Below are 20878 nucleotides of genomic sequence, written 5' to 3'. Positions count from 1 at the left end.
CATCTAGATTATACAACTGTTTTTCAACTTAGTGAATCAACTTAGAGTAAACCACACAAACCATCTTCTGAGTTTTCCAATGACAGGATGCTTCTTATCCTTGAAAAAAGAAGTCAATAGCATGTGTTGATTAAGCCGAGTGACTTCTAAAACTATTTATGATTATTTGTAATTGGCAGGTTTGGAAAAACAGGTACCCTGAGCATAGAGGAAATGAACTCCAATCAGGAGCCTTCATCTAAATCTGGAACCTCACCTGGAACAGCCAGCATACTGGATGTTAACAAATCAACACTAATGTTTATCGGAGGACTTGGAGGGCAAATCAAGGTTAAATTCTAAAATCAGCATACTATAAAATATTGGTTTTATCCTGCTTGAGATACACCTTTGACTTGAAATAATTGCTTGAATCTGTTACGCAGTCAAGAAATGCCAGGCATGATGAGCGTAGAGCAAAGATGCTAAAAGGGTATTCCCTAGTTCCTGATGTTAATTCTTCCTCGGAATTTCTGTATAAAATGATAACCAGGAGAGTCTGTGTGAGCATGCGTAATGCATAGGAGTTGCACACTGAATTGTTTTCCCTTCTCAGCTTCTGCTTCTTTTAATTTGCTGTTGTTACTCATGCAATGAAGAATGTAAGCAGGTCAAGGACATAGTTATTTTACTTTCTGCAAGACTAATCCGCTATGATTCAAATGATAACGGTTAACAGTTATGCTAAAACATGTTGTTTTTCTTTTATTATGATTTATACCTAACAAAGTTAAAGTTCAAGGAAAACAGCCAAACAAAAATTTGGCTGGATAACTTTCAGAGAATTTAACATTGTTTATATTCATGAAATGTTTATCCCTGTATAGAAATCGCCTGCTGTTAAGGTGACCCATTTTAAAGGGTGCATGGGAGAGGCATTGCTGAATGGCAAATCTATCGGTCTTTGGAACTACTTGGAAAGGGAGGGCAAGTGCAATGGATGTTTTGGAAGGTATTTTGTGTCACTTTTTTTTTTAAATATATTTGGAGTAAAGCTACATGTACAAATATAGCATATATTTCTGTGTTAGCTATCGTGATGAATTCAGACAAATTGCAGTGCTTCATTGATCATTAGTTTACAATTCTGAACGTGCTAACCTGAATGTGTCAGTGGCATCAAATAATTTCATTGTTTGGAATATTGCAGCTTATTATATAATTTCATAATTGTTTTTAGGGTTTGCCTACTTTTTAAGTGGATTTCTGTAGTTGTAGTCTGTTTTGTGGTACTGCAGTACTTCCAGTAAAACAAAGTGGTTTGGAATGTTTATTTTCCAGTAATTTCCAGAAAGACAGATTTATTCTCTCCCAGGATAAGAAGCAGTCTAAAGTGTTCTTTTAAAGTTCATGGTGAAATTGTAGCCACTGAGCTTGCTACCATTCTTGTAATCATTCTGAAAGAGGATTGCCAATTGTACGCTTTTCTTACATTTAAGGGATTGAAAAGAAATATGCTTGACTGTATTCCCTTTTGCAGAATGTTTCACGTAGAAACAGCAGAGGGTGCTGCATGATTGTATGAGATATCTTTTAGACATACTAAATTGCAGGGAAAAGGGCTAATAGAACATTTATTAGAAGTGCAGTTATGCAAGGCATTTTGATAAATGCTTGGCATGTTTTAAGTAAGAGGGTATATATTGTAGCAATTATTTTTTCCCTTAAGAAATTGTTGTTTTCCTTTCATACATCAGGGAAGAACATTTTTTGTCTTGTGTACATCCTTCCCCATGGCTAAATTAGGGACTGTGAAATTCTATAATGAAGGTGGCCCTTGGCTGGAATCCTTTAGTCATTCATAACATCAGAATTCAAGTCTCTTTCTGTGTTTCCTAGTCATACTGCCTACAGACCTCACCAACTGATCTAACTTTTCTTAGATTTTGTATAAAATTGACTAGAAAACCAGAAATCTGCAGTTAACATTTTAGCTCTGTTTTCCCCTTCCGTAGCCCACAGGATGAGGACACTTCATTCCATTTTGATGGCAGCGGATACTCAGTTGTGGAGAAAGCACTACGCTCAACAGTGACTCAGATAATAATGTTTTTCAGCACCTTCTCACCTAATGGGCTACTGCTGTATCTTGCTTCAAATGGCACTGTAAGAAAATGGATCAGATTCTTAAGCTATCAAAAATAGTTTGGATCGCTTGGTGATTCTTTGCTTTCTCCTATGTTATCTTTCAGCTGATCTATGTTAAAACCAGTTCTTTATATAGTTTGTCTTCTGTGATTGACATCATTAGCCAAAAGAGTTAAGAAAGGGACCCTAGACATAATTAACACTTTAGAACAAACATTTGCATATACTGAGACCAGAACTAAACAGTGAAAAAATTAAAATTAATGCAATGAAAAAATTAAAGCAATGAAAAAATTAAAATTAATGACTATTCAACTAAGGGCAAGAGCAAGAAACTGCAGGTACGACAGGCTAGTTTTGTTTCACTGGAGAAACCTTGGCAGAACGTAAAATCTTTCAGAATTGAACTTGCAGAAGGGCAATATAATACTGAGTAGACATATTGAATTAAAGCCATGAGATGGGAATTCAGTAAACTGAAATAAATTAAATAAAACTCCCTGCAAAAGCAACATAACCTAGGTCCATCTCCAGACCTTCATTGTCATGCAGTTTACCACTTAGTTTACTGGTGGTTTTCTTCTCCTGAAGAAGAGCAAAGCTTTGTTTAGCTACAAATTGTTTCAGAGTTACTGCATTATTCATTTGGTTCTTTATGTACTCACTGACTGAATATGTTGCACAAAAATATCTGACTTCAATTTTACACTGAGAGGGGCACTTCTAATATAATACAGGATGTCTTTTATTTCTGTTGATCTGAATGGATGTGAGGAAGCTTTTCACTTCTTGCGGAAAGAACCTTGTAGTATTTGATCATTACAGCTAACAGTCACATCTGATTCCTCTCAATTTCATTCCCCCACCAAAAGTAAATGTGACTTTCATTGTTTAAACCTTCCTCAGCTAAGTAATCAACCCTGATGGTGCATTCAAGTAGGAGAAAAAAAACAAAAAACAAAATGACATCCTTGTGAGGCACATGGAATTTAATTTTTCTGAACATAGAAAAGTGAAATGTCCTGGGCCTATCAAATAGTCTAGGTACAAGAGTTACTGAGCCTTTTCCGCACAGTAGCCCAAACCTGCCAAGTATGCATCCTTTTGGAAGATTTCACTTCCAGTAATTCAATCTTTTCTTTTTTTTTCCCTTCCCTACAGAGAGATTACTTATTGCTTGAGCTTGTGGATGGCAAAGTGAGACTGACTGTTGATCTAGGTTCAGGACCCCTTGCTCTTACAACAGAAAATCGTTACAACAATGGAACGTGGTATAAAATTTCATTCAGTCGTAACAAGAAACAAGGTAGGCTACAGGCTGAAAAAACAGGTGTCTGCACATTTACAAATGTAGGAATATTTAAGATCTCCACAGGGAACACTGCTACCAAATTTGGTCACTTCTGATGTGGAATTTCATTAGCAGCCACTCCTATGTTACCTTGATTTTGGAAGGGCAGCGGTGCGAATCTGCGACTTGGTTTTGTAAATCTTTTCTGTGGTTCTTACAACGAGCAGATAGTGCAGAAGCTGTCAGATTAATACATCTCAATAGTGTTTAAACAGTGAAGGATCTTCGTCCAAGTCTGTACATGAGGGATCACCTTTTCTGTTCTTCATTTTTATAGTACTTAGTACAATGGAATTTTTGGGCCTATGGTTGGGAAGTAATGCATTACAAATAATAGGTATTAATAGCTATAACATATGCTAATATATATATTTTACTGTAGACTTCCACAGATTTGGTTTTGGCAGAGAAGAATGAGTCAGATGATTAACAAAACAGCTGAAAGTACAATAAATTACTCATTCCAAAAAAAGGAAGATTGTCCACACAAGTTTGACTCAATGAATACATTTTTCTTTATTAGAAAGAAGATTGCCAAAATGGAAGACAGTGTATTAGTGCCCTTCTCCTGATTTTTACTCTCATTTCTTTGCAGGAATTTTGGCAGTCATGGATGCATACAAACTTAATTATAAGGAAACCAAGCAAGGAGAATCTCCTGGGTTTGCCTCAGACCTGAACCGCTCTGATAAGGACCCAATTTTTATTGGTGGGCTGCCGAGGTCCAGGTCTGTGAGGTAAAGTGTTTTCTCATTTTCCCCCTTTCCTAAGATGCTTGTAAGTAAAGGGAAACACATTAGTGTTTCAAACTGTGATAGCTCCACTGAAATTATTGGAAGTTGGTGAAGTCTTGGTTATGGCCCTGTATACCACAGAATTACCTATCCTTTGCCTTTAAACTCCAACACAGTGCTTTTCACTGGTAGGTCTGACGCTGCGGTTCAGATCAGACCCAGCGTCCCGTTTTTTCCCTCCATGGGTGATTTCCCCAGCAGTCGCCTGCTGTGTGTGTTGGACTGTGGCAGGCAGTCAGCACAGCTGCCTGCAGCATCGGTCCTCTGACCTTTGCCTGCGCAAGCACTGTGTTTGCCAGCCGGCATTCATGTACAAAACTGTGCTTCAGGATAAAACTTCTACTTCAGAAAGGAATTCTTGTAATTCAGGTTTGAAACTTGGAGCAGAGGAGAAGCAAATGTAACAGATCAACAGAAGCCGTTGTAAATATATAATTCATAATTCTCTAGTTTATACTTTTTTATTGCCCATCCCTGCTGGACATGTAAAGCCACATGTCTTCCAGTGGCTTCGCTTTGGTGCGAGGATGAACATGACTAAAACAAAATATAATTAAACTGTCTGCTAGCTCCTAGCAATAGGGTGAATTACAGGACGTTATTTGTGTCTGCATAGTTATTGCTCTCAGATGCAGATTTGGTAATCTTTGCTGGCCTAGCAGCCTGTAAGGAATTATGGCAGGACGAGGTTTTGAATTTCTCTGACTTAAATTTCTCTGGGACCAAATTAGGCATCTTCCAGACTTAAGAAATGAAAAAGAGCTGGTACATAGTACAGTGCTACAATTATGCTCTCATGCAGGAGCTGTGACATATCAGCTGAAGATTTATCCCAGAAGCTCTGGGAAATGACCTGGCCTTGCAGCACAGTGCTACACACTTATGTTTCTATTTTGGAACAGTGCTCTCTGACTCTTTCAGATCAAAAGTAATGTCTTCTAAGGGTAAAATCCAAGTTACCCCTGTTTTCATTTTCACTGAGCCTGATTGTATCCTTTAAATCAGATGCTCACTTTTTTCTTCTTGAAGAGAAATTCATGTTTTATCCCAAGAGATTCCAAATTTTACTCCTTGGAAAAAAGCTTTGTTTTGTGTTTCAGGAAAGGTCTTAATAGCAGAATGTATGTGGGATGCATCAAGAATCTGGAAATATCCCGTTCAACATTTGACTTGCTTAGAAATTCATACGGTGTAAGAAAAGGCTGTGTATTGCAGGTAGGAGACTCTTAGATTTTATGACCTGATTATTACCATTATTGAACAATGAGTAGTAATGTTTGTGAAAGAATATAGTGAGTGGAAATGGGCTAATCTTGAAGATCTGTAAGCTAATCTGTCCTTGAAATTGTATTTCTTACTGGGTTCTATGTAAGGACAGTGATTATTTCTCTTCCTCATAAAATAGCCTATTCGTAGTGTGAACATCTTGAACAACGGATATATTGAGTTGGCACCTAAGTCCCTAAGTCCAGAATCAGAACTGATGGTGACTTTTGCTACAAAGAGCAGCAGTGGTATCATCTTAGCTGGACTCAGCAGGGGGCTGGAGAAGCGACGACGCAGACAAGCACACTTGGCAAGTACCAAAAACAAAGATTTTTTTGGTTTTGTTGTTGCCATTTGCATTTCCAAATGTCAAGTCTAGTTTATGAATGTGACCTGGAAAGAATAAGAAAGAGAAATATACCTGGCTTAGGAAGACCCAAATGCAGAGGCTAGGTAGGGAGCAGAGGACATTCATCGTAGCGGAGGGAAAGGTAAAGATCAGTTAGCAGAGACCTATTATAGTTAATATCACCCAGAATGTTTTCAGAACAAGGACAAAAACTGCACATGAAATGCACATGGAGTATTGCTTTTGCCTTCCAGTAGTCAGAAGTAGTTGCTGAAGGTTTTGAGGAAAACTGCTATCTCATATCTGGTCGGCTGTTGTAGAACTGCAGTCCAAGGACAAACACTTAGTAGCATTTGCTAGACCTGCCCCATCTTCTTTCCTTCCTATAGGGGGGATTAAAAAAAAAGACCTACATTTTTACCCTAGTTTTGATCGAGACCAGAGAAATTTTCATCTTTCACATCTTCCATTGGAAGGCTTTGCTCTCTGAGGGTTACCAATACATGTCTGCTAGTCTTTGAGTTTTATTAAGAAGTTTGTTTACAGCAAAGCTGGAGATAAATTTGTCAAGGCTATGTTCAATTTAAGCAATGAATGAGTGGAAGGAAGTTGAGTTGCAGTTAAAAATTAATCTTCTGATTAAATCCACAGCCCTTCTTTTCCATCATGCTGACTGATGGTCATCTTGCAGTGCATGTTAACGCTGGAGATAGAGCAAGTACTAGAAAAGTGATTCTTCAGTCTGCTAATGGAACATACAGTGATGGACAAGAACACTCTGTCATCCTAATCCGGAATAGGAGGTACATGTGACTGTGAACAGTATTGCCTGCTTAATTATCGTATGTCATTGTCACTTCACTGTGCTCTCTGAGAAACAGTTTTTGCTAGTTCATTAGGCGGAATAATCAGGACTGTGTTTTTCTGCTGTTAATGGTGGTGGTCTGATTTACATGGTAATTGTATACAGCACACAGTCACTGATGAAGTTGTATTTAAAAGCTCTCTTGAAGTCTCTAGACAGTTTGGACCACTTGAGTAAAGTATGCTAAATAGTGTTAGAAAAAATACAGCTATCAAAATAATTTAGAAAGATATTCAACAAAACTCTATGTTAAAAATATCTAAAGGAGAAGGTCTTTCAGTTTTAAGAAGATGAAATGATTATCAAAGTCATGAGATCTTTATTCCTTAGAACTTGACATTTCCAAGGCTGAATGAATGTTTTTCCTTTGAAAATAAATGTCTGAGGTGCTTGTTGAATGTTTTTCTACTTTATCTTTTCAGGATCATAACAGTACAGGTGGATGAAAGTAACCCTGCAGAGCTGAAGCTTAGTTCATCAGCGGAAATGAGCCCCCTGAATATTTCCAACTTCTACGCTGGTGGCATTCCAGCAGGAGAGGGCATCTTAGGGCTAAAAATGGCTGGTTCCTTTCATGGCTGTATCAGCAATCTCATTTTTAACAAGGAGTAAGTCAGAGTGGTAACAGCCCTGTTTTGGAAAACTGCATATAGTAGTTATTAATTGCAGTAATCTATTTCATGACATTGTCCATTTATCTTTTTTTTAACATAAGGCAAGAATGATACTGATGATCTACTGGGTATTATAACATGCGGAAAATGGATATTGAATATTACCAGTTACATTTCCGAATAGCATTAGAAATGTCTTTAATGTGTATAGAGACACTACACAAAAAGCAACTCTCTTTCCTATAGTTTCATTTGCATTCACAGATACAATAATTTTCCAAGAATATTGTCTGTGAATGTTGTTCTCATGGAGAGATTTATATGCCACTTTTCAATCTTTTCCTTCCACCATTCCAATCCTTTCCCTTTCTCGTGTTACTAGTGAAAGACCTTGTAAAATGCTCTCCCTGTGTTTGGAAATGTAAGGATTTGGGATTATACCTCTTAAAATGTAGGCTTTTTAAAACGCAGGCTTTTGGATTTCACCACTTCCACGAAGTATGAACATGTGGATATGGACAGCTGCTTTCTGTCAGGGAAGCCTAAACCAGCCATACAGCCAGAAGACACTGAGATTCAACCTGAACTTCAGGCTTTGCCAGTTCCTCTGAGGCCTCTTACAGATACAAAAAAAGTATGTATTAAAGCAAAGCTCTATTGCCTCTCTTAGGAAAGCACTGAAGGAGAACAAGGTGCATTTTAGCTGTGCAGAGATTTTTTGAAACATGGACTGTATATGCTTGCTTCTTCTATGGTATGGAAGGAGTCAGTGAATGTGGATTTGAAATGGTAATTTCTTACAGAAAAACTGTGATATAAACCTGTGTAGCAGCCAGCTGGCCTTTTGGAAGGGAAGTGTGATTAGGTTTATCATTGCTCAGCCGGCAACACTAAAAAAAGAAAATGAAAGAAAAAGAAAAGTAGAGTAATAATCCTCCAGCAGAATGACTCGACAGTAGTTATTGTCTTCGGTGTGTTCTCTGCCAAAGTGGCTCCATGCTGAGATTTGCATTAGCTGTGCAACTCAACATTCACATTTGCCTGGTCACACACATGCAGTCTCTGCTCAGTGTCAAGGAGGAGGCACAAACTACTGCAGAGACAGTGTCTGAATGCAGCTTGCATGGCACCTGTTTCCTCTCACACACTCCTTCTTCCCAAGAGAGAATACAGCATTACTTCTCTCCTTCTGCAGCTGCACATCTTTATGATGAAGTGTTTCCAAAGCATCTTGTAATCATTTTTCTGTGGCAACAGAATGCAGGTTTTTATGCATTTCATGCAACTCTGGCTATAAAAAGAAATAAGCTGTCCTTCTTATAGCTAAAGTATAGCTTTGGCTTATGCTCTGTTACACAGCTTTTTTATCCCCTAAATCATAACAAAAATGTGCGTACTCACTAACTGGGAAAATATTTCTACTAAGTCCATAAGATTTTTACACTGAAATTACACTCTGTCTTCCAAAAGGGCTATCAATTAAGAGAAATGATGAATGGCTGCATTTCAAACTAAATGTTTCTCAGTAGAAAAGACCTATGTCGTCAATGAGACATAGCTTAATCATTATAACTAGTTCTCTCTGAGCCTAATAATAGCTCAAAATATTTGGGAGTTTAGCTAATTGATGTTACTGTATACTTTGTGGTTATCATGTGGCTCAGTTTTGCCCCTTACAGAATTCCACACCGGCATGTTGCTGTTCAGCACTGCTAGTCAGCACCAACATATTTGATGCCTTCTGATACCATTCTTCTTAATAAAGTCCTTTCATTAACAGGTAGTTTGTGCAAAAGATGAGATACCTGATGATGTTCAAGGTGCCCATCAGTTTGGACTTGCCAAAGGCAGCCACTTAACACTGCTGTTCAATCAGTCTGCTGTAAGGAAGAAGTGAGTATATCCCGAATCACACATGCACAGAGTGTGTTTTCTTGCATTAAGCTACAAGAAGCACAGTGATGATTTTCATGAAGGACCATTGTATTATCATCTTTGAACATGGCTCTTGCCTCAGTTTCCCTGAGTTCCTCATGGAAGAAGGCATCACAGCCACTGCATCATAATTACATGTCCCTCTCAGGTTTGTGCTCATGAGCTGAAGTCATGGTCAGAGTTCTGCATTTTTTCCATTCAGGTTTAAGAGCCCCACTGTACCTACTGTAAGTATTTTGATTTGTGTTTTCCACATATAGGGCTGCAGCTCGTCCCTACACCTTTGGCTGATGCAGATAACATCTAGCTCTTTCCTCTGCATTTTCTGCAGTTGCACCTCCCATGTCTGCTTCACTCCCAGGTTGCTGAAGGAGCTAAGCCTGGTGAGAAGAATCACTCTGAGATTTCCTTGCAGTAGACTCTCTCCTACTCTCATTTGTGTGAAACGGCCCCTAAAACAGCCTGCGAACCACTTGCATATGATGCTTTCAATTCAGGAAGCCTCCTCAGGCATCCAGAAAAGATCCTTTCTCCTTTTAGCCCTTATGTTGCAACTGTTGAATATAATGGCATTGCAGAGGATTGATGCTATGTATTCCTAATCCTGTGTCCCCCTATGAATTGTATCTTCCATGAAGAGCTAGCTCAGAAACAGCTCCTTTACCCATAAGCCTTCCTCTGTTCTCAGTCTGTCCACTATACTCCAGCAAGCCTGGCTAAGAGTGGTGGATGTCATCACACCATCCTGGAAGTCATTCCCTTCATCTAGGGCAATAGGCAAGTCAGCAGCCACAAACAGCTGAGCCCTTCCCCCTTAAAACCCAGCTCACTAAAGCACTTTTTGTGTCTCTGACAGGCACCACCCTGATTTCTAGTATGAAATATGTTGTAGGTCATGCTTTCACAGAATCAATGCAAATTTTACTTTTCTGGCCTTTATTTCCCATTGTAATAATAAATTGGTTGAGGCTTTTCTCTGCCTCCAGAGAAGCTTTTTATCCATGCAGAAAAAATATCTATCAGTAACATTGTATTTTTATTGTCTAGACTTTCAGTCCAGCTGAATCTCAGAACATTTGCCTCCAGTGGCCTGATTTACTACATGGCTCACCAGAACCAGGTTGATTATGCAGCCCTACAGCTTCATGGGGGACAGCTCTATTTCTCATTTGATCTAGGCAAAGGAAAAGCAGTAGCTTTTCATCCTGCTGTTATCAGTGATGGAAAATGGCATACGGTAGGTACTCACCAATCTTGTACTCCCATTTTCTCTTTCCTGGAGTTGCTGGGTTGTTTTTTCACTGTCACTACACTTTTTATGTCCTGAAGGCAAACAGGTTTTAACCTGGTCATGAAACCATTCAGATAACTTTACTCAAGTAAAGTTACTTCCTTTTTGAATTCTCATTAATTATGCAGTGACTCCAGTATCTAGCTATTCTCAAGTATCTCAGATCATTTAGGAGTGAAATAGTTTACCAGCTATCTAATAAGCACAATAATCATCCTCACCAGCTACAGATTTCGGGTATCAGGTAGCATTTGGGGTCACCTTCTGAGCTCTCCAGCTCTGCAGGCTCTTGCTTCCTAGGTGAGAAATGTGTGTGATGTCTGCTCACATTTTAAAAGCAACTCTTGCCACATAAATTTTCCTTAGGGCAGGTGAGGATGACAATATTCATCCTGCTAAGGTTCCTTTCACTCTTCCATATGTGGAGCCTTAACCCCAGGAAGTGGCTTTTGTGGGACAAGGTGACTGATGACACAGTACTGCCGCTTCTCCTAGGTGCCTTGGATATCATTGGAGTGTTATTTTTGCCTTTCTAATATAGCCAGCAGAATAAAAAGCAAAAACTAACATAGAGTAAGCAAATGTGAACTTCTCTCTGATATTTCTCTCTGACATAAGCTCTTCTGCCTGCCCTGAAGGGAAGAACACTCCAGAATTACAGCTGCTTGTTTAAATTTAAACATACATAAAAGCTCATTCTCACACTATCAACCTTTTAAGAGATGAACAGGTGATCTACCTTTGCTATACATGGCATAAAAATACAGGCTTTAACCTTTTTTCTGAGGTTAAGGCTGAGTCACACCACTTCATCAGAGCTGAGGATGATTATTGCAATAACTTTATGATCAATTTAAGATGACATGCATTGCTGCCAAAAGAAGCTCTTTTTCTTTCCCTTCTCAGCCATCTGCTTGTATAACCCTACTGAACTGCTTTCTCCCTTTACCAGTCCAAGTGTTCAAGAAGCCTCATGTTGAACCCAATCAGGATTCTGGTTGGATGTAAAAGTAATCAGGGAAGAATAAATGATTAGTCTGAATTCAAAGCAATTCCCTCATCTCCATGTGAGCACTTGTTTTAGTGCTGGGAAAGCACAGGGGCATGAATGATCAAGGACAGACTAGACTGGAAATCTTTTTGGTTAAAGCAAATTCAGCACTGCCCATAATAAAATTACAACATAGGAACATGCACTTCAGAGTACTAAGGTAGCTCCACTGGTGGACAGCACAATATTCCAGAAGATCAGTGTTCAAACTCAGCCATGTGCTCAAATCCTAAGGCAATAAACTGGTGGTTTTAAATAATAATCGTTAAGACCTTGAAATGCTTACGCAAGACAACAGGCAATCATTGTGGGCCCTTGGGGAGGAAAGAAAGCAATTTAGCTGCTCAGTTGCATTCTGAAATGGCCTCATCTTCAGAATAAATTTCAAGATGATGCCCCAGTACAGTAGGTCAAAGCAATCTAGCATTTAAAAATCATCTTGCTCGCTTCTGTGGTAAGTGATGACTAGATAACTGAATCAACATACTGTTTACATACTTCGATTTTTTTCCAGGTAAAGACAGAATACATTAAAAGAAAAGGTATAATCATCGTGGATGGAAAGGAATTGATAGCAGTCAGTGCTCTGGGCGATGGTAGCACTTTGGATGTGGAGGGAAAGCTATATGTGGGAGGTCTCCCCTTGGACTATGTGGCGAAGAATCTTGGGAATGTAAGAAGGTTTTCGTTTTTTTTTCCTCTGTTGTTTTGCAGTATTAGAATGGGTGTCCTGCATCAAACTCATCTAATCCATTATCCTGTCTCTGATGAGAGCAAAACCCAAGTACTTAGGGAAAGAAATAACAAAAAAAAAATGACCCTTTGCTCAATAAATCTTTCCAGCATTCAATGGCTTAGTCACTCCTTGAGCTAGAGCTTGTATCCTTGTGTCAGTAGCCCTTGATAGATTTTTCTTCTATCAATCCCATTGTTAAAAAGGGATAAAGATGATAAATTCCCATGCTTCAAAGTATAAGATAAAAATATGACCTAGATCCTTAAGACATTTGGTACATAAATCCTATTGGATCCTGGTAGGAATTTGGTGTCTTAAATGAAAGGCTGGATTTAACTGTCTGAGATTAAAACACACTTCCTACATGTGCACATTTAGAAGGTAGGTTTTGTCACCTTCCTCCTTGTGCAGCCCATTATTTTAGAGAGGATTCTGGCATTGATAATGGTGTCTCTCAATTCCTGTATGTACTCTCTTCAGCTTTGCCCTTTGCATAACTGGGGCTAATAAATACTTTAATACTTTGAATCTGTAGTTACTGAAAATAGTGAGAAATTCTAGTGAATCTTATCACTAGATAAAACTCTGATGATCCATACTTGCAACGTATCTTAGAAAATCTTGCTTTACATATTTGTTAATTTACTGAAGCATATTTGGAATGTCTCTAACTGTTGGGCATCTCCCAGCTCTCATTCAAGCACATAAAATTCTTTCTATAGAAGAAGCATTGGGCCTTTATAATGCAAGGCAGTCTTTGGCAAAGCAGTTTGCTCTGTACATTATAGTGAGTATATACTGTGTTTCCATACAATATTTATTTTTACTCTGTAAGGTATTATGTACATTTTTAACCTTATATAAGCAAAGGGAATAAATAGAAATGCAATTATGTAAATATTTTAGGTTCTGCTGTGTTCTGTTCAGAGAATTTTTAATTTACAGTGACATCAGGTGAATCACTAAAAGAGCACAACAGCAGTTTGTATTGTGCATTAACTCTTCTATTTCAATATGCTTAGGTGACTCACAGTATTCCTGCCTGCATTGGCAGCATGACAATTAACAGCAAGCAGCTGGACAAGGAGAGCCCTGTCTCCATCTTTGCTGTGAATAAATGCTATGAGACAGTGCAGGAAGGCACGTTCTTTGATGGGAGTGGCTTTGCTGCCCTTGGTAAGTGTCATTAAAGGAAAGCAATAACTTACTGAATTATTGTTAATGAAAGTCATTTTAGGCCTTGGTGGAACTGTACATAATTAATTGACCCCTTGCTCAGTGACTGAGTGGCTTGCTAACCTTCCCTTCATAGCCTGTGTCCAAAAGTGGCCATTTCCGCAAAGGGCTGTCTTTCACAGATGGAAGATCGAATGATTCTAGCACTGGGGAGAGAAATGGTAGCACCTTTTCCTTCAGCTGCTGAAGATATCCATGTCCATGACAATAGGTTGAAGTCTGTAAAAGGGTATGGAGACAAAAGACATACTCTTTACTGTTTCTGCAACAAATGAGCTTCAGTGTATTAAATCTAAACAAATGAAGGAAAACTTTGGGAATTTATACACACACACACACACACACACACACACACACACATAATATGTGAATTTTGACTTTGGACAATTTAGGAATAACTTTCCAGAGGTTCAGCAAGATCCTATCCCAGCAGAGTAATTAACATACTTTTTAGGCCCTTTAATGACCGCTCACCTATTCTACTCTGTAGTCTGGGTTACAAATCTTCTGTTACAAGCTTATAACTTCTCTCAGTCAAAGAAGGTTACAAAGTGCGGTCTGATGTGAACATCACGCTTGAGTTTCGTACCACCGCAGCGCATGGCGTTCTCCTTGGGATCAGCAGTGCTAAAGTCGATGCCGTGGGACTGGAGATTGTAAATGGCAAGGTAGGCTGCCCTGTGTCAGCATACTCATTTCACAAGACTTACTTAAAATCGGGAGTTCAGAGCTGTTGGGTAGCGCTAAACATAAGTCAGTGAAACGTAACACAGACAAAACGTCAGAACCACGTCCCCACAGAAGTAGTATGGGATAGACTTTCAGTCTCAAATTTTCTCACCATCACTGTATGTTAAAATGTGAGAGTAGCATAAGTCACTGGAAATTTTTGCCTTTTTAGTTGGTGTTATTCATTTTAGCCTGCAGCCACTATGACTTCCTTTGTATTATGCTTGCTGCAGCACTACGTATCTTGTATATTAGACTAAATATATTCCTTTCTTGTAACTTAATACTTTTTTGCTGTAAAGCTAAACTTGCCCTTGTCAAGTATATTCTTGCATGTACAAACCCCTCTGTTTTGTAATCTCTTCTTCAATGTATGTAAGCAATACCCATGGTAATTAAATCTCTCTCAGCTTCTACTGGCCATTATGCTTCATAAACCGACACAGAAAGTACCTTTTATCAATCAATACAAAGGACACCACTCATCTGCGCAAAAATGTGTATTTGATTGCTCTTAAGTATTTCCTTTTCTCAGAACTAACTCATCTTTTATTCAAAACTTCCTAGCTAGAGAGACTGTTAAATATCACTCTTTCTGGGGGATGCACTTTCTCTGTTAATATTTACTTATTCATCCTCATCACAGAGTTGAGGAAATGTCTACTGCTTTGACAAATTAAATACATAAAATAAATCAATACAAATATTGGCAATTATAAGTGCTTTCAATCGATTCTCTTTGTCTTCAGCTAGGTGCAATAGAACTTCTTTCAAATCTTAAGTCTCAGCTTCTCTGAGAAAAAGGACTTGATTTATATTTGTAAGAAACTTTTAAGTCCCGAGTAAAGCATACCGAGCTAACCAACGGATCATTGCCTGGTTAGATATAAATCTTTTAGATTTTAAAGATACAGTAAGGACTCGCACTCAGTCTGTCAAAGCAAACATTAGCTTTGCATAATTACCAAACATTTATTAAAACAGAAATCTCTGCAGTAGCATGATTGTGCTTTTATATAGACAAATTAGTTCATGTATTCTTACTTTGTATCTTTATTGGCATCTGACTGTTTATACAGGTTTTATTCCATGTTAACAATGGAGCTGGCAGAATAACAGCCACATATGAACCACGAGTTGCAAATAGCTTGTGTGATGGAAAATGGCACAAGCTTCAAGCAAACAAAAGCAAACATCGTATTGCACTGATAATTGATGGGAATTTGGTTCAAACTGATAATCCCTACATCCAGTCAACATCTGCAGATACAAACAACCCCATTTATGTTGGAGGCTATCCTGGTAGGTACAATAATATTTCTCTTTCCCTCTCTCTCTCTCTCTCATAAGAATGAGTCATGACTCTCTCTCTCAAAAAATGAGTCATGAACTTTATGATTGAGCTGTAAATTATAGTAACCATTTTCCATGTTGTCACTAAGATCACAGCCTATTAGTATTTCTGTGTACTATCTTTGTGGAGTAATGCATTTAGCTGTTGATGAGTGTGTCAGTGAGACCAGCTGAATTCATTTCTCTACACAAAACTGCTCCTTAACTTTTGAGAAAGATTTCCTCCACGCGGTTTCCTTTTCGCAGTCTGTTTCAGGCTTCTCATTGTCCTTGCCTGTGTAGTTTCATGTGTGGTTGTCTTGCATTCAAATTCACATTAAGGCTTTCCTTTACATTTGTCTAGGTAAGGTTTCTACCATGCTCTTCTCCACTTCATTTTTGCTAACGGTGCATGTTGGGGCTGTGCTGGCAAAAGTCACGCTGTGGCAAGTGTACATATATTTCCTTGCTTTGTGCAAGTTTCCTTCTGAAGTAATTGTTTGTCAATCATAATATGATGGTAATATAAAAATATCGAATTGAATTATTTTTAAATTAAGTTGTGCAACTCATCAGTTGATAATTTGAGCCAAGTCAATTTATTCATTAAGAGGATTGGATTTTTAATACCATGAGCTTGGCCTTTTTGCAGGCAAACACAAAAATATTTATTTGTAGCTTTTTCATGACCACATCAATACTGAGAGTGAGAAGGCTTTAGATGGTTTTCAGTATCTCCTGCTTTTAAATGTAGCATCAAATGTCCTTATAAATTTGTCTCTGAAACAGCTGTTACAGTTTATGAGCTCCAATATTTCCATTTGTGTGAAAAGTTCAGGGTGATGAGGTCTGGAGGGCAAACTCGGCTTTTAAACATTTAGAAAGCTTTAAGGATAATAGCTTGAAATGTTACAGAGCCTTCTCTTGGACAAGGTTTTGGTGCTTTACGGAAAATGAATCAATGCTAATTAACAAGATCTTGATTAATGTTTGGTTTATCTAGAATCTCTATGAGATCTTATCAGCATCATGTGGACCTTTTTTTAAAATAGGATAATGTGATAATAATTGTTGCTCTTTCAGTACTCCATCTGCGAAAAGTCAGAGTTCACAGAGAAGAGTGAAATTCTTTAGTTCAGTTCAGTGCTGCAGAAAGTGTAGAGTGAATCATTTCACAGGTTGTAGGCAACAAGAGTTGGACTCTGTACCATCCCCATATTTTGGTTTGCCAAGGGAGTCCATGACTTTGCATAGCTTAGCTGTTGCTTCATATTTTGCCAGTCCCAATTTTTACATGGAAGACACCTGTGTAGAGTGGTTTTCCCCTCCCTTATCTCCCATTGTCCCCTGGGGCAAATTATTTCTGCAACCTCTGCGTAAATTAACCCTTAGTCTAGCCCAGTGCACAGTTCATGCTTGAAGGCAGCAATGACTGCGCATGGTGGGAGCATGCCAAGATCATCCAAACACGAATGGAACTTGGTGCTCCTCAGACATTTTTATATCATTTGGGAGGGAGGGGGAAGAGGTTAAAGAATAACCTGGATCTTTGTGTTGTTTCAGTTCACTGGGAAGAGATTCTACATATTTCATATTTGTTTTTCAGCTGATGTGAAGCAAAACTGTCTGACAAGCAAGAGCTCATTCCATGGCTGCTTCAGGAACCTCATGCTGACCAAGGGCCAGCAGGCAGAGTTGTTTGACTTCAGCAGAGCTTTTGACCTGCGTGGAGTCTTTCCTCATTCCTGCCCGGGGGCTGAGCACTGAACTGCAGCAAATTCTTTCTGGACTGAGAGAGGTTTTTTGTTGATCTGTTATTTTTCACTCTCATTTGTTAATGAAAAGAAGTTTTTGGTGAGAGCTTGCATCTCTTTGATTTTCTGGTTGTTTTCCAACTCAGGTCTTTTTTTTTTTTTTAGTCAAAAGCTCTATGTTTGCATTTTAACTAAAAAATTTTGAACAACAAATACCTCTAATGTTAATGGCATTAATTGGGTATTTTTCTTTGGGGAATTTTTATTAATGAGTGTTTACAATATGTGTTCTCTTGATTAGTTGACAGTATTTCATTTTATTGTATGTTGGTCTTTCTATAAGAAGGTAATAATTTTGGACCACATAATAAAACTCCAATAAACGGCATTATTTCATGTAGTTTAGTAATCTGTACATTTCAATTAGAAGAAAAAAGGGGCCAGAAGGTATGAAGTAGAAAATGGAAGTGAGTAGAGTCCAGCAGAGGGAGCAAGAGACTAATGGCATAATTTTGAAGGTATCAGATTCAGAGTTTAATGAACAGAATTTTCTCAGTTTTACTTCATATGATAACTCTGATCCCTTTTCCTTCTGCTTAATATCCAGTGCTCCTGGCACCCATTAACTATGTTATCTAGGAAAATTGTGTGCCTGTTATGCTTTCTGAAGAGCCACAGGACAAGCTGCAACTCCACAGCAGAGATATGTGAAATACTGTTTCAGTGAAGAAACAATTTGGGTATGAGTTTTGACAGTAAGAACTAATACATCTAATTTTCTTGGGAAACCGGTATTGCTTATAGGACACGGGGAAGCACCTTTGGTGCCCTGCAATTCCTAATTCACAGGTTCAGCAGTTCTGTCTTTACTTTTTCCTATTTCGCTGGCCTCTTTCTGAAATGAGGTTTCCAGTAGCTGCACTTGAGACAATTTGGGGAGACACACACTTGTGACTCAAGCAAGGACATCCATTTATTTACCAACTGGATCACTGAGCAGCTGTCAGATGTGGCTGGTACTTGAATATTGATCTATAATAAACTTAGCTCTTTGCTTACGTTTTCTTTTTTCCTCTTTAAACTAGCAGTATTTTTTTTTCTGCTTCCTACAATTTTGTTTGGCTTTTACTATGCATTTTTAGAATTCCTTTTAAGGTCATTTTTGCTCTACTTATTTCATGGTGGTTAAAAAGTACTGACTCCAAGGAAACCCGAAAGCACTTTGCCATTGATTTCAATGAGGCAGGATTCAAAGCAGTGTCATTTTGTACCTTGCATCAGGGTAGTCCAAGAGAAGAGAAGAGCTCCTGGAGTGAAGAGCTGCTCCCCTTGAGCAAGGATGGCAGATTATGGTCCTTTATTGTGCTTCACAGCTTCTCAGCTGCTGTAACAAAGGAGTTGCTTTTAAAATTCAACACCCGTTTTCCCAACTTCTGTCACCTGCTTCTGTCAGAAAACCATGTGCTTAGAGTTGAAGAGGTTATTTTGTTTGTATTGTTTTTATTTTTGATGTGGATACAATACAATGAACACATTCTACTGTACAAATACACTAATAGGTGTGCTTACTTCAACAAAACATTTAACATTATAATGAGGAGTGTAAGTGAAACATACATACAAACATTTTGCTTTGATTAGTGGCATTGTATTATTTTCCAGAGAAGGCACACATTAATGGAAAGCCATTGAAAAATAAAAACTGAAACATAATATGTTTGTGCTTTTAAGCTCTTAACCCCAAGATCTTATCTTGCAAGGTTCACATTACAAGTAGTAACTGAGGCAATATGGTTTGGACAAAATTTCATCTGTATCTTGAAATACATATTTTAATATATTTTTTAAGCTAATTTCCAACTCTTGCCACTTGTAAGGAGAAACTGTTTACCAGTGTAAAAGACTGGTAGACACAGGTGAAATTAATAATACAAAGCTTTGGAATAAGAAACCTCTAAGCCAAAATGTTTTTTTCCTGGAATATGCAGAGTGAGGTAGTTTACAGTATATGTAGACACAGAGACATTTGCACACACCACAGGTTATAAAGACATTACCTGTATAAACAGGTTAGAGCATTCCAGTCTGTTTCCAAAACCTACTTTTTGCAATACTCTCTATAAATATGGTTGATATGCAAAATGCTATCTTTGTAGAACCATGGAGTATGTAAATGCTTTGAGGCATCTTTGGAGTTTGCTGAAAAAGTTTCTCCCTGCATGCTACCACTTTCTTATTAATAGCTTTCCACATATGTTGCTTTGATGACAATACTATTATAACTTTGGTTTGACTGCAACTGCTGTTAGCAGGAGCAGAATTCCAGGTGCCTCCACCAGCATTTTAAAATATAAGGCTTAAAGCTGAGACATCATATTTAAAAATGTCAGAGTGATTTTTCAGTTTGTCTGCTGCATATTAATTCAAGTTAGTGTACCACAACAATACAAAACAACTTAATGTGTAACAGTATTTACCACGATACACATGGGTCATTAAGTCGCTCTAATTTGCATCAAAAAAGAATTTTGCCACTCTGTTTCAGAGACAGCAGGTGTTTGGCTGTATTGTAGTCGTCTGGGCACTGTATGTAGAATCTAGTTCATCTGCTAATATGCATGTCTTATAAAGTTATAGGCAATTTTAATATAAAACAAGTGTTCATAGGATGGATTTCATTACATCAGATTTGGCTTTCCTCAGTTGCAAAGTGGAAAGAGGTGAAGGTGTTCCAAAAAACCCTTGTATTCTTTGCAAAGTGTGATGAGATTTATTTAAGAAACGTTTTTGGTGAAGTCCTCATTTCAGAGTCCAGAACATACTGAGTAAGTTTCAGTCCAAACATATAGATGCTTGGTACAATCTTTGCCCTTGTATGGCTACTGAGAACACAGACTGAAGTGAGTGGGCAAGACGGAGAAAGAAGGTCAACGGGTCTGTCTGAAAGTACTGTAGAAAAAGTTATCTTGTTTGCTATGACATTTCAGATCCTTTAGTCATTGTTCAGGCTTTTTGTATAGTCATAAAAGCTCTTTCGTTGGTAATAAATACAATGATGCTTAGCATTTTTATTGTGCTCTTCATATTCAAAGCACTTTCCACATAAAATCCCTTTGTTGAGTTTGTCCCTCCTAGATGGATGTTTATAACTCCTGTTCTGCTCAGGGAGTTGCTTGGGTTTGTCTGAGAGCTGAATTTAACTCCAACTAATTCCCGTGTTACCTTTAAGGAAAGTACTGGTCCTGTTTAAACAAGAGGGCAGCATAGAAAGCATAGAAGAAGGAGCTGTCCATGGCTGCAGAGGGAACTAAAGGGAATCAAGAACAAGGTATGTGACAGAAAGTTAATGCTTAGTCGAATGAACAAATGTCAGATCTACAATCTCTCATATACTTAAAATAAATTGTTGTCAAAAGAAGCAGTGTATTTTATAGGACAACTGTCCTGG

The 20878-nt window shown here is 38.2% G+C and overlaps 1 protein-coding gene across 1 annotated transcript in view; it reads left to right on the top strand.

Moving 5' to 3' along the window:
* The window catches only part of LAMA1 (laminin subunit alpha 1), a 111473-nt gene extending 90981 nt beyond the window's left edge, over positions 1-20492 (top strand). The window contains exons 47-63 of the mRNA XM_067290030.1: positions 180-330; positions 867-991; positions 1995-2145; positions 3289-3433; positions 4074-4215; positions 5373-5487; positions 5678-5848; positions 6539-6690; positions 7175-7360; positions 7838-8000; positions 9147-9259; positions 10349-10538; positions 12158-12316; positions 13402-13555; positions 14150-14283; positions 15424-15646; positions 17283-20492. Of these exons, the coding sequence (XP_067146131.1) occupies positions 180-330; positions 867-991; positions 1995-2145; positions 3289-3433; positions 4074-4215; positions 5373-5487; positions 5678-5848; positions 6539-6690; positions 7175-7360; positions 7838-8000; positions 9147-9259; positions 10349-10538; positions 12158-12316; positions 13402-13555; positions 14150-14283; positions 15424-15646; positions 17283-17443 (2635 nt within the window). The 3' untranslated portion in view covers positions 17444-20492. The remainder of the gene's footprint in view (positions 1-179; positions 331-866; positions 992-1994; positions 2146-3288; positions 3434-4073; positions 4216-5372; positions 5488-5677; positions 5849-6538; positions 6691-7174; positions 7361-7837; positions 8001-9146; positions 9260-10348; positions 10539-12157; positions 12317-13401; positions 13556-14149; positions 14284-15423; positions 15647-17282) is intronic.
* The last annotated feature ends 386 nt before the right edge of the window (positions 20493-20878 follow it).

This window comes from Apteryx mantelli, chromosome 2 (genome assembly GCF_036417845.1).
Source record: "Apteryx mantelli isolate bAptMan1 chromosome 2, bAptMan1.hap1, whole genome shotgun sequence".
Taxonomy (NCBI): Eukaryota; Metazoa; Chordata; class Aves; order Apterygiformes; family Apterygidae; genus Apteryx; species Apteryx mantelli.
Note: the sequence above shows the minus strand (reverse complement) of the source record. Positions and strands in the feature narration are given on the sequence as shown.